This window comes from Dipodomys merriami, unplaced genomic scaffold (genome assembly GCF_024711535.1).
Source record: "Dipodomys merriami isolate MVZ:Mamm:240054 unplaced genomic scaffold, mDipMer1.0.p SCAF_52, whole genome shotgun sequence".
NCBI lineage: Eukaryota > Metazoa > Chordata > Mammalia > Rodentia > Heteromyidae > Dipodomys > Dipodomys merriami.
In genome coordinates, this window is record NW_027206091.1 from 7,136,263 (window position 1) to 7,148,838 (window position 12,576).

General features: G+C 43.2%; 1 protein-coding gene and 1 non-coding gene across 2 annotated transcripts; both read right to left on the minus strand.

Annotated features, from left to right (window-relative positions):
* Positions 1-270: 270 nt before the first annotated feature.
* On the minus strand, positions 271-11,817 carry LOC138811118 (zinc finger protein 790-like). Its single transcript, XM_069998734.1, has 5 exons — positions 11,446-11,817; positions 8,763-8,830; positions 4,075-4,201; positions 3,484-3,579; positions 271-1,969 (listed from the first exon to the last, which is right to left on the minus strand). Exons 2-5 carry the CDS (start codon positions 8,769-8,771, stop codon positions 645-647), a joined length of 1,557 nt encoding a protein of 518 aa, XP_069854835.1. The 5' UTR covers positions 8,772-8,830; positions 11,446-11,817; the 3' UTR covers positions 271-644.
* LOC138811376 (small nucleolar RNA SNORA5) lies at positions 4,282-4,416 on the minus strand. The gene has a single exon (XR_011367369.1). It is a non-coding gene; the product is annotated as a small nucleolar RNA SNORA5 (small nucleolar RNA).
* Positions 11,818-12,576: the final 759 nt, after the last annotated feature.

A 12,576-nucleotide genomic window follows, 5' to 3' on the forward strand; every position in this document is an offset into this window, starting at 1 on the left:
AAAAAGCTGAGATGTGACTCAAGTGGTAGAGCGCTAGCCTTGAGCTGAAGAGCTGAGGAACAGCACCCAGGCCCAGAGTTCAGGTCCCACGACCGGACCCAAAAAAAAAAAAAAGAACAAAAAAGCTCAGAGACAGTACCCAGGCCCTGAGTTCAAGCCCCATCACCAAATTAAAAAAAGAAGGAATTAACATCAAACAATGAGTCATGAATAAACACTTCCCTATATTTCATAAGATTTCACAATACTGAAACTACGTGACACCTTGGGGAAATTTCATCTCAAAAATCTTTATATTCATAGGATTTCCAAAAGCATAAATATTCTGAAGGCTGGAAATATAACTTAGAGGTGGCACTCTTGCTTAGCTTATATGCAAAGCCTTTGGTTTGCTCACTAGCACCTCCAGAAAACAAAAATGTATAACGAAGTATAATATCCAGGGTGTAAGCAGTTTTCTATAATGAAAGATGTTCCCATAGCCTGCTTATTCACCATTGTGATTTTTTTTTTCCCTCAGTAAATCATGAACAGTCACAGGGGTCAGCATCAGTAGGAAGCCTTTTCTACATCATGTAAGCTTGGGTTTCAGACAAAGAGTTTCTCAAATTCATTACCAAGAGCTCCCTGCTGACATACATTCTCTAATGTCGAGTAAGTTGTGAACCCCAGAGAAAAGTTTTTCCCCAATCTTCACATTCATAGGGTCTCTTTCCAGTATGCGTTTTCTCATGCTGATCTAGCTCGGACCTATGACCAAAGGTTTTTCCACATTCCTTGCATGCATTCATTCTCTCACTCTTATGAATCTTCTGATGCCGATTAAAGTCTGAGCCCTGAAGAAAGGTCTTGCCACACTCCTTACACTCATAGAGTTTCTTCTCATGAACTTTCTCATGTTGAGCCAGATATGAAGCCCAAATGAATGTCTTCCCACAGTGCTTACACTCGTAAGGTTTTCTTCCTGTATGACTTCGCTGATGGCGAGCAAGGTTTGAGCTCCAGATATAGGCTTTCCCACATTTCTCACACTCATAGGGCTTCCGACCAACGTGGGCATTCTGATGGTCAGAAACACTAGAATCATGGATACAGGCTTTCCCACACTCTTTGCACTCATGCAACTTCTCGCCATCATGAATTTTCTGATGTTCACTTAGATGTGAACCACGTGTAAAAGCTTTCCCGCACTCCTTACACTCGTAAGGTTTCTCACCTGTGTGAATTCTCTGGTGGTTAGTAAGATGTGCTCGCTGAACAAAGGCCCTGCTACATTCGGTACATTCATAGGGCTTTTCGCCAGTGTGGATTCTCTGATGTTCTGTCAGGTATGAGCCACGGGTAAATGCTTTCCCACACTCCTTACACTGATAAGGTTTTTCACCAGTGTGAATTCTCTGATGGCCAATAAGGTCAGCTTTCCGGATATAGGCTTTCCCGCACTGCTTACATTCATAGGGCTTTTCACCAGTGTGAGACCGCTGATGTTGAGTAAGGTCGGAGTCCAGACTAAAGGCTTTCCCACATTCCTTACATTTATGATGTTTCTCCTCACTGTGAATTCTCTTGGGACCAGGAACACCTGAAAAGAAACTCAATGTCGTGTCACATTCTTTATTTTTGTATGTTTTCTTACCAGTGTGAACTGTTCGATGTTGATTGTGGTCTGAGGCAGAATTAAAGGCTCTGTCACACTTAAATTCATTCAGTCCCTCTTCTGCATCGAGTTGCTGGTGCTGGTTATAAGCTTCGTTCTGATTTGAAGTCGACACCTTTTCACAGGTGACCGTGGATGGCTTGAAATATTCCTGATGATTTTCGTGCTGTCTGTGAAGCTGATTTAATTCTGCACCATCTCTTCTAAAACATAAACCTCTCAGGCTATGGTTTCTACAAATTTCTAGGACTTCCCACTGGCACACTTCTGTAACAGAAGCGCTATTTTTTTGAAATAACTTCTTGGTCTGCCCTACAGGATGAAAAGCAAGAATGTTAATATATAAAATATATATGGTTTTACTGTCCACTTGAAATAAGATTCTTACATTGTTCATTGTAAGGTAAAGCACATAAGTCAGTGGTTCAAAATTCCCAAGTTCTATGCAACAGGGAAAAAAGGGCAAGAAACAGAAATTTAAGACACCTAATTAGAGTTGAGTCATGGGGCTAAGAATGTGACTTAGTGGTAGAGCTCTTGCCTAACATCCATGAAGCCCTGGGTTCAATTCCTCAGTACCACAAAAAAAGATAAAGGTGGGGGGCTGGGAAGGTGGCTCAGTGGTAGAGTGCTTGCCTTGCATGCATGAGGCCCTGGGTTCGATTCCTCAGCACCACATAAGCAGAAAAAGCTGGAAGTGGCACTTTGGCTCAAGTGGTAGGGTGCTAGCCTTGAGCTGAAGAGCTGAGGGACAGTGCTCAGGCCCAGAGTTCAGGCCCCATGACCTACAAAAAAAAAAAAAAAAAAGATAAAGCTGGAAGTGGGGCTGTGGCTCAAAGTAGTAGAGCATTAGCCTTGAGCAAAAGAAGCTCAGGGATAGTGTCCAGGACCTGAATTCAAGTCTCAGGACTGGCAAAAAAAAAAAAAAAAAAAAAAAAAAAGAGTTCAGTCATAAGAGGGACAGAAAATTGTTTTAAAAAATACCAGGTATGAAGTGGCGCTGTAGCTCAAGTGGTAGAGTGCTTGCCTTGAGCTGAAGAGCTGAGGGACAGTGCCCAAGCACAGAAGTCAAGCCCCACGACTGACAAAAAAAAAAAAAAAAAAAGACACTTACAGCCAGGTGCTGGTGGCTCTAGCCTGTAATCCTAGCTACTCAGAGGCTAAAATCTAAGGATTGTGGTGCAAAGCCAGCCTGGGCAGTAACGTCTGCAGGAAAGTCCGTGAGATTTTTTTTTTTTTTTTCTGGTTGGGGGGCTTGAACTTTGGGCCTGGGCACTGTTCCTCAGCTCTTCAGTTCAAGGATAGCACTCTACCACTTGAGCTATAGCGCCACTTTGGCTTCTTCTGCTTCTGTGGTGCTGAGGAATCGAACCCAGGGCCTCATGCCTGCAAGGCAAGTATTTTACCACTGAGCCACCTTCCCAGCCCCACCCATGAGATTCTTATCTCCAATGAACCACCAGAAAACCGGATGTGGAGCTGTGGCTCAAAATGACAGAATGCTAGCTTTGAGTTTAAAGAGCTCAGGAACAGTACCTAGGCCAGAAGTTCAAGTTCCATGACCAACAACAACAACAAAAAGAATGTTACTTATCTTTCTTTAATGTGAGGGGCAACAGGAGCACAAAAAAGCAGTGGTATCTGGAGTGCAGGCAGACTTCTCTTGAAAAGACTTAGACATCTCAAGCAAAGCTTTATTGCTTTATCTAAGTCCTTTGGCCAGTGAGAAGATATTCTAGACTGTTCATTCAGAGACACTGCAGCTTCACCAAGCACTAGACTTTTATTGGTAATGAAGGCTACCCTATCCCTCAGCCCTTACTCACCAGGGTAAAGTCTTCTTGTCTCATCACTCAAATCCAACCAGGGGTCTTGACCATTCTCCAAGAAGGAGAACACATGTGGTTGATAAATATAAAGTCCTGCCCAAAAGATTAAAAATAGGAAATAAACACATGGGCAAGGATTCCAAAGTTTGCCTCTAGTCCCTTGTTTAAGGAAGAGAAACAATAGCTAGAAGGGCAAGAAAACAAGATACAGGATTTCTAAAGGATGGAGCAGTCCCCAGTGATGACCACTATTGCTAACTTTACAAAACACACTGTCCAGAAACCCCTACACACATCTGAAAAATAATCCAGTAATTGACAATACAAAATGCAAGCATTGGGGCTGGGAAGGTAGCTCAGTGGTAGAGCGCTTGCCTTGCATGCTCGAGGCCTTGGGTTCGATTCCTCAGCCCCACATAAGCAAAAAGAAAAAAGCCGGAAGTGGCGCTGTGGCTCAAGTGATAGAGTGCTAGCCTTGAGCTGAAGAGCTGAGGGACAGTGCCCAGGCCCAGAGTTCAGGCCCCACTACCGGACCAAAAAAAAAAAAAAAAAAATGCAAGCATTTGCAGAGTTTAAATCTGTTCTTACCCACTGAGACAAGGTTGCTGTAGTTCTCAGACATCACATCTGTATATAAGTTTCTCTGCTCTGGGTTCAGGTACTCCCACTCCTCCTGAGAAAAATCTATGGCCACATCTCTGAACGTCATCACTTGCTAAAATGAAAAACACCAATGTGAATGGTGAATGGTAAATTTTAAAGAAATTCTTTTCTTTTTTTAAATTTTCTTCTTCACAATATCTGCAGCCAAATTTATCCCCAGGCCCCAAGGTAAGAGACCCAGGGCCCATGAGCAGCAAGCTTGCTTTAGCAGTCATCTGGGCCAGCCCCCACCATGGCAGGATGGAAGTTGAATTTGACTTGACTGCATCAAGAAATTCTTTAGGCCAGACACCAGTGGCTCACATCTGTAATCCTAGCTACTCAGGAGGCTGAAATCTGAAGATCACAGTTCAAAGCCAGCCCACCAGGAAAGTCCATGAGACTCTTTTTTTCCAATAAACCTCCAGAAAACCAGAAGTTGTACTGTGGCTCCAGTGGTAGAGTGTTAGCCTTAAGCAGAAGAGTTTAGGGACAGCGCCCAGGCCCAGAGTTCAAGCCCCATGACTGATTTAAAAAAAAAAAAAAAAAAAAAGGAAAAAAAATAAAAAACTCGAGTTGGTAGTCTATGGTAAGGGAGGAAATGACTTAGAAATATGTGTGACTAATAGCCAGGATATGGAAACAACCTAGATGTCCCACCACAGATGAATGGATCCAAAAATTGTGGCATCTATACACAATGGAATATTATGCAGCCATTAGAAAGGACAAAATAATGGCACTTGCAGGGAAATGGATGGAGCTAGAAGAAATCATGTTGAGCGAGGTAAGCTAAGAGCAAAGAGACAGACGGCACGTGGTCTCCCTGATAAATGCATGCTAAATCCAAAATGTAAGGTGATACGACAAAATTAACAAGACTTAAGAAACAAAGGACTTCCACTCATCTGGTTGAATCACTACTAAATAACTCCATGCTGCTGATCACATATATGGTATATATGTGCACACCGGAGGGAAACCAGGAGGATGACACAGAACTAGAGGGAATCAGGGAAAAACATACAACAGCGGAACCCATCAGCTGCCCTGGACATTGATCAAAATGAACTAAGCAACTCAATGGCAGCGATGGGAGGGAGGGAACAAGTGGGAAAGAGGGAACAGCTGATGCTATGCAAAACAAAAGAAATGTACATATCACCCAATGTGGAAGAAATAACTGTATTGCAAAGCTCATAGAACTCATAAATGTTATAGACCATGATAGACAATTTGCTCCATGAAAGTTAAAATGTGTTTGTAACTTTAAGCATCACTATCCCACAATACTGTGAAATTTGGGCATTTTTATGTAACCTCTTAATCACAATAAAAAAATTTGAAAAAAAAAAAAAAAGAAATATGTGTGACTCATGCAGAAAACTAAAAGTGGACCTCAGCCTGTCACCATCCACAAACATCAACTCAAAATTGATTTAAGACCCTTAACATCAAACCTGAAACTCTGCAGGACAGAGTAGGAGAGACATTTGAACTTATAGGCACAGGCAGGAACTTCCTGAACAGAGTTGCAGGGTCACAACAAACTGTAGAGACTTGACAAATGGGACTAACTTAAAATAAAAAGTTTCTGTAAGGGCTGGGAAGATGGCTTAGTGGTAGAGTGCTTGTCTTGCATGCATGAGGCCCTGGGTTCAATTCCTCAGTACCACATAAGCAGAAAAAGTCGGAAGTAAGCTGTAGCTCAAGTGGTAGAGTGCTAGCCTTGAGCTGAAGAGTTAAGGGACAGCGCCCAGGCCCAGAGTTCAAGCCCCATGACCAGCAATTAAAAAAAAAAAGTTTCTGTACATCTAAAGACATAGCTACCAAACTAGAAAGACAGCCAACCAATTGGGAAAAAATATTTACCAGCAATATATCAGACAAAAGCCTAATATATATTATATCCAGGGAACTGAAGAAACCAATCCTTCCCAAATCTAACAAACCAATCATTAAATGGGAAAGAGAACTAAAGAGACTTCTCAGAAGAAGAGATAAAAATGGTAAAGAGGGGCTGGGAAGGTGGCTCAATGGTAGAATGATTGCCTTGCATGCATGAGGCCCTGGGTTCGATTCCTCAGTACCACAGAAGCAGAAAAAGCCAGAAGTGGTGCTGTGGCTCAAGTGGTAGAGTGCTAGCCTTGAGCTGAAGAGCTGAGGGACAGAGCCCAGGCCCAGAGTTCAGGCCCCATGACTAACCCCCCCCCCAAAAAAAAAAAAAAAGGCAAAGAAACACATGAGGAAATGTTCATCATGCCTGGCAATACAGGAAATGCAAATACAAACAAATCTGAGATATCACCTTAACCCAGACAGAATGGCCCATATCCTAAATTCAGTCAACACAAATGCTGGCATGACTGGGGACAAAGAGGAACCCTAGGGGCTGGGAAGGTGGGGAACCCTAGGGGCTGGGAAGGTGGCTCAGTGGTAGAGCACTTGCCTTGCATGCCTGAGGCCCTGGGTTTGATTCCTCAGCACCACATAATCAAAAAGAAAAAAGCCAGAAGTGGTGGTGCTGTGGCTCAAGTGGTAGTACGCTAGCCTTGAGCTGAAGAGCTGAGGGACAGCCCAGAGTTCAGGCCCCACGACCGGACCCCTCCACCAAATAAAGAGGAACCCTATTGCACTGCTGGTGGGAATGTACACTAATACAACCACTTTGGAAAGCAGTCTGGAAGTACCTCAGAGAGCTAAATATGGACCTCCCCTACAACCCAGCCATACCATTCTTGCCAGGAGAGGAACCAGGATACAAGGACACATGTATCTCCATGTTCAATGCTGCACTGTTTACAATAGCGAACATACGGAAACAACCTAGATGCTGCACTACAGATGAATGGATCCAAAAATTGTGGTCCTATATACAATGGAATATTATGCAGCCATTAGAAAGGACAAAATAATGGCATTCACAGGAAAATGGATGGAACTAGAGCGAATCATTTTGAGCAAGGTAAAACAGCACATAGTCTCCCTGATATGTGGCTGTTAAATTCAAAATACAAGGAGATATGACAAAGTTAGACTCACGAAACAAAAGACCTCTACTTAATTTGTCATATTCCTAAAGGACTCCATGTTTTTGACCTCATATATGGTATATATATGTGCATATCTGAAGGAAGCTAGGAGGAGGGCACAGAATCAGAGGGAAACAGGAAAATATACAACAGAGGGGCCCATCAGCTGCACTGGACATTGATGAAAATGAACTAAGCAACTCAAGTGCAGTGATGGGAGGGAGGGAATGAGAGGGAAAGAGGGAATAGCTTACACTAAGCAAAAGGAAAGAAATGTACATATCACCCGATGTGGAAGAAATAGCTTTTAATTTTTATCTTTTCATCGGTTGTGGGACTTGAACTCTAGGCCTGGGTGCTGCCCTGAGCTCTTCAGCTCAAGGCTAGCACTCTACTGTTTGAGCCACAGCACCACTTCTAGCCGTTTCTGTTTATGTGGTGCTGAGGGATCAAATGCAGGGCCTCATGCCTGCGAGGCAAGCACTCTACCGCTGAGCCACCTTCCCAGCCCCATAGAAGAAATAGTTGTATTGTCAAAGCTTATAGAATTCATAAACTTTATAGACTATGATAATGACAATTTGCCTTGTGCAGGTTAAAATGTATTTGTGACTTTAAGTATCACTATTCCACAATACTGTGATATTTGTGAAATTTATGTAAGCACAATCTCAGTAAAAAAAATTTTTTTTTTTTTTTGGTTGGTCGTGGGGTTTGAACTCTAGGCCTGGGCGCTGTCCCTCAGCTCTTCAGCTCAAGGCTGGCGCTCTACCACTTGAACTACAGTGCTACTTACGGTTTTCTGGTGGTTTATTGGAGATAAGAGTTTCACGGACTTTCTTGCCAGGGCTAGCTTTGAACCATGACCCTCAGATTTCAGCCTCCTGAGTAGCTAGGATTATAGGCGTGAGCCACTGGCACCCAGTTTAAAAAATTATTTTTTACAAAAAGAGAAATATGTGTGACTAGAGGGCTGGGAATGTGGCTTGGTGATAGAGTGCTTGCCTTGCATGCATGAAGCCCTGAATTTGATTCCCTAGTACCAGAAAAAAGCCAAAAGTAGCGCTGTGGCTCAAGTAGTAGAGTGGTAGCCTTGAACAAAAAAAGAAGCTCAGGGATACTGATCAGGCCCTGAGGTTCAAGCCCATGACTGGCAAAAAAAAATAAATAAATAAAAAGAATTTACACAAATACATTTCAAAATTTTCTATGAAATGGAAAGGGAAAAAATAATGCCAAATAACTGAAGCCAGTTTAATATTCATTTCCAAAACCAGACAAGGACACAACAACAAAAAAAAGTGAATTAGGCCAGGCACCAGTGGCTCATGCCTGTAATCCTAGCTACTCAGGAGGCTGAGATCTGCGGATTGTGGTTCAAAGCCAGCCTGGGCAGGAAAGTCCGTAGACTCTTATCTCCAATAAACCACTAAAAAATTGGAAGTGGTGCTGTGGCTCAAGTGGTAGAACACTTGCCTTGAGCTAAAGAGTGCAAGGACGGAGCCCAAGCCCAGAGTTCAAGCCCCACGACTAACAAAAAAATAAATAAATAAAAAAATCACATGATATACATAAGTGTTTTTGGAGAAGATTCCAACTCACATGGGCCATGATTTAAAATTCCAAGAGTCAACAGGTCTTCTGGATTTCTTTCTTGGCAAAGCAGAGTCCTGAGAACACAGAGCAAAAGGGAAAGAATTATGGTAGGTCAAATTTTCCTTAGAGTTTTCACAGACAAATGACAAGATCATTTTTCCTCCGCTGGAAGAAGGTCAGTGGGAATCTGAGGAAATCCTGGCCCTATCCAAAACCAGAGACATAACTAAAACATAATGGTATTTCAACCCAACGGATTGTGCCAAAGTCATGAAGGATCAAAATATAAATCAAGATATAAAACTATGGTTGCCCTAAATGTCCCCTACAACTATACAGACCCTCAGTTGGAAATCCCCAGGGTCACCTCGAGGACAATGGAACTCTCCAAATATGCTTACCCAATCATCTCCTGAGTACTTTAAAGACAGTGCCTTTTACTTCTTCCATGTCCAACAAGGTCTATGACACTTGCCATTTTCATTTTCATCGAAAACATACCAGAAAACCAAAGGTAATTATGAGGCCCAGATCATCCTGATTAGATACATTTAGTGAGATGACTAAATAGCCTTTTCTGGGACACAAATTATGGAGTGTTTGGCCCAGGTAGACTGTCAATTCCCTCCCAGTTCTGGCAACAGTCCTAAAAAAAAAAAAAAAGGCTTTGGGGTTATAGCTTCATCTCAGAAGTAATAAGTAACCATTCTACATTTTTAAAACAAGGTTTAAATTAAGAGATATAGCAAGCTCCACCACACTCTTTGTCTCTGCTTTCTTACATTGTCACTGCAGCCTCTTCAATCAATGTAAAGACTTGCAGAAGTGAATAAATAGTTTTTTTTTTGTTTTTTTGTTTTGGTTTTGCCTGTCATGGGGCCTGAGCTTTGGGCCTGGGCGCTGTCCCACAGCTCTTCAGCTCAAGGCTAGCACTCTACCACTTGAGCCACAGCGCCACTTCTGGCTTTTTCTGCTTATGTGGTGCTGAGGAAATGAATCCAGGGCCTCATGCATGCAAGGCAAGCACTCTACCACTGAGTCACCTTCCCAGCCTGAGTGAATAGTCCTGACCAACAATGAGTCCTGCTCTAGGATGACAACAACAAATATGGATTCAAGGAGCTGGAAGCATGGTTCAAGTAGTAGAGCACCAGCCTTGAACAAAAAGGCCACACACACACACACACACACACACACACAATTAATTGTGGAGACACACATATGACAAAAATTTTCAATAAAGAAGATCGTGTAGTCTACAATTCACAGTAAGCACATGCAGTAGGAATATCTATATATCAGCTAGCAAAACTGCAACATTTAAGCTGGGTTGCAACCAAGTGGTAAACATTTGTTTAGCATAGACAAGGTGTGAGTTCATTTCCAAACACCTCCACACACACAGCTGCAGCTTTCACTAAGCAGATATTACAATTTACATAAAATTTTTTAAATCATAGATGATGTCAATACATCTCCCACATTTCAACACAAATCAAGTACAAAACAAATAAATACTAACTATACTAGGTCAAATAAGTACTAACTATATTAGGTCCAAAGAGAAAAAATTAAATCCCAAAGTTAAGAAGTAGCATAATGTAGCAAAACTATGTTCCCTATCTTTCACCTGAAGTCTGCATAAGACCAATTAGGGTCGCATTCCCCTTAATGTCACAGAGATCCTGACTTCACAGCACTGAAGCCAAAACATGATTCCTTATCCTTTCAGGCAATCTAGACTAATCTCAGCCCATAATATTGAACAGAGTATGCCCCCAATCTTAACCTTGTTGAAAATGTACTTTATGACCTTGAGTTAGGCAGGCCCAGAAAAGTGACCATCTTTCCTTTTTCAAATATAAATTAACATCTTACATGTAAGCATGCTCAGAAATGTGCCTCATTCAAAAAAAAAAAAAAAAAAGCTTTCCATCTTACAGATGTTTATGCTTCCCAAATACTCACACTTTCTTCCATCACAGAGAATATTACTTTGGTAACAATTCCAATGATCTCCTAATTTGGTGCAGATAATAAATCTGCCTCCAATCTCTTAAGTCTCCTGATTGTGCTGCTGTGTGGGGTTTTCTTTCTTTCTTTCTTTCTTTCTTTTTATTTTTTGTTGTTTTTTGGCCTTTGCAATCGCTAGTGAAAACTCGACTTAGGGGGCTGGGCAGGTGGCTCAGTGGTAGAGTGCTTGCCTCGCATGCATGAGGCCCTGGGTTTGATTCCTCAGCACCACATAAGCAGAAAAAGTAGGAAGTGGTGCTGTGGCTCAAGTGAGAGAGTGCTAGCCTTGAGCTAAGAGCCGAGTGGCAGTGCCCAGGCCCAGAGTTCAGGCCCCATGACCGGCAAAAAACAAAACAAAACAAAAAACACTCGCCTTAAGCTACATTCTCACTCCCTGACATCACTCACCGCAATGATTTTTTCTTTTTGGTCCCCACACCTGCTTGTCACCACGTTTATACAACAGTCACTCATATAGTAACAACAGTAATAAACAAGAGAGCCACAATTTCTCTCACACACCCTGACGGCCCCGGCCACCATCACCTGCAGCCCCCTTTATGAGTTTCACAACTGGACTTCCTTTTCTCTCACCGGCACGCTCTTCCCTGCACGCCTACCACACCGCCTCTCCTCCTCGCCCCCAAGTCCTTCAGATTCCCGGCTTCAGACTCACCTTTGTCCGATCCTGAAATCCCTCTAAAAACCATCGAACCCTCCACGGTGACTTCAAGCGATCTCTCAACGGTCCGGAAAGAAGTCGTACAGAGGACAGGAAGTTGCCTCAGGTATGGTGCACTCTGGGACATGTAGTCCGGAGCCCAGACACCCATTAACGGTCTAGAACCTGACGGCCTCAAGCGCAGGCCCCGGCTTTACACTGCATCCCTTCACTCGGCAAAGAAAACAACAACATACTTCTGGTACCTGTGGAGAAGCGCCTCAGAGTTCTCCACGTCTGTTTACATTGTTTCACCTAAGGACTTCATGCTTTTTTCTCCGCAAACCAGTGGCACCTCCCGGAAACCAGGTCTCGCGCCACCTCTGTCTTTGGACCGGAATGCGTCATAGACAGGAAGTGGTATTGGACTGAAGGCTTCTGGGATATGTAGTCCCAAGGCTGGGAGGCGTAGAAACTCGTTCCCGGAGGGTGGTGCAGTTTTCAGCGGGTGCTTGCAGTGCACTGACAGGTAACATGTGGCTGTCAACTTAGCTACCGGCACCCAACCAAAAATTACACATATTTCACTAAAATTTAAAATATTAGGTTGCTGGGTGGCTCATGCTACTCGGGAGGTTGATACCCGGAGAATTGCAGCTCAACGAAGCCAGCCTGGCAGAAAAGTCTGAGATCTCCAAGTAAACAAAAATCATGCTTGAAGCCAGGTGCTGGTGGCTCAGGAGGCTGAGATCTGAGGATCGTGGTTCAAAGCCAGACTGGGCAGGAAAGTACTTGACATGCTTATCTCCAATTAATCACAGGAAAAGCTGGAAATGGTTCTGTGGCTCAAGTGATACCTAGTGCTAGCCTTGAGCAAAAGTTGCTCAGGGGTAGCTCCTAGGCTCCTGAGTTGAAGCCTCAGGACCGTAGGGGGGTGGGAGGTAAAAAAAAATCAGGCTTGAGGCATGACTTGTGATTAGAACACCAGCTCTGAGCAAGCAAGCTGAGCTAGTGTAAGAACCCCCCTCCCCACACACACACCAACAGTGTGAATGTTTGGTGTGATTTGCTTATAGGCTGCAGCCACCTTGCAGTCCCTGGGTTAAGTACAGTTGTAGGAAGGTTAATAAAACCATAGGCTACTAG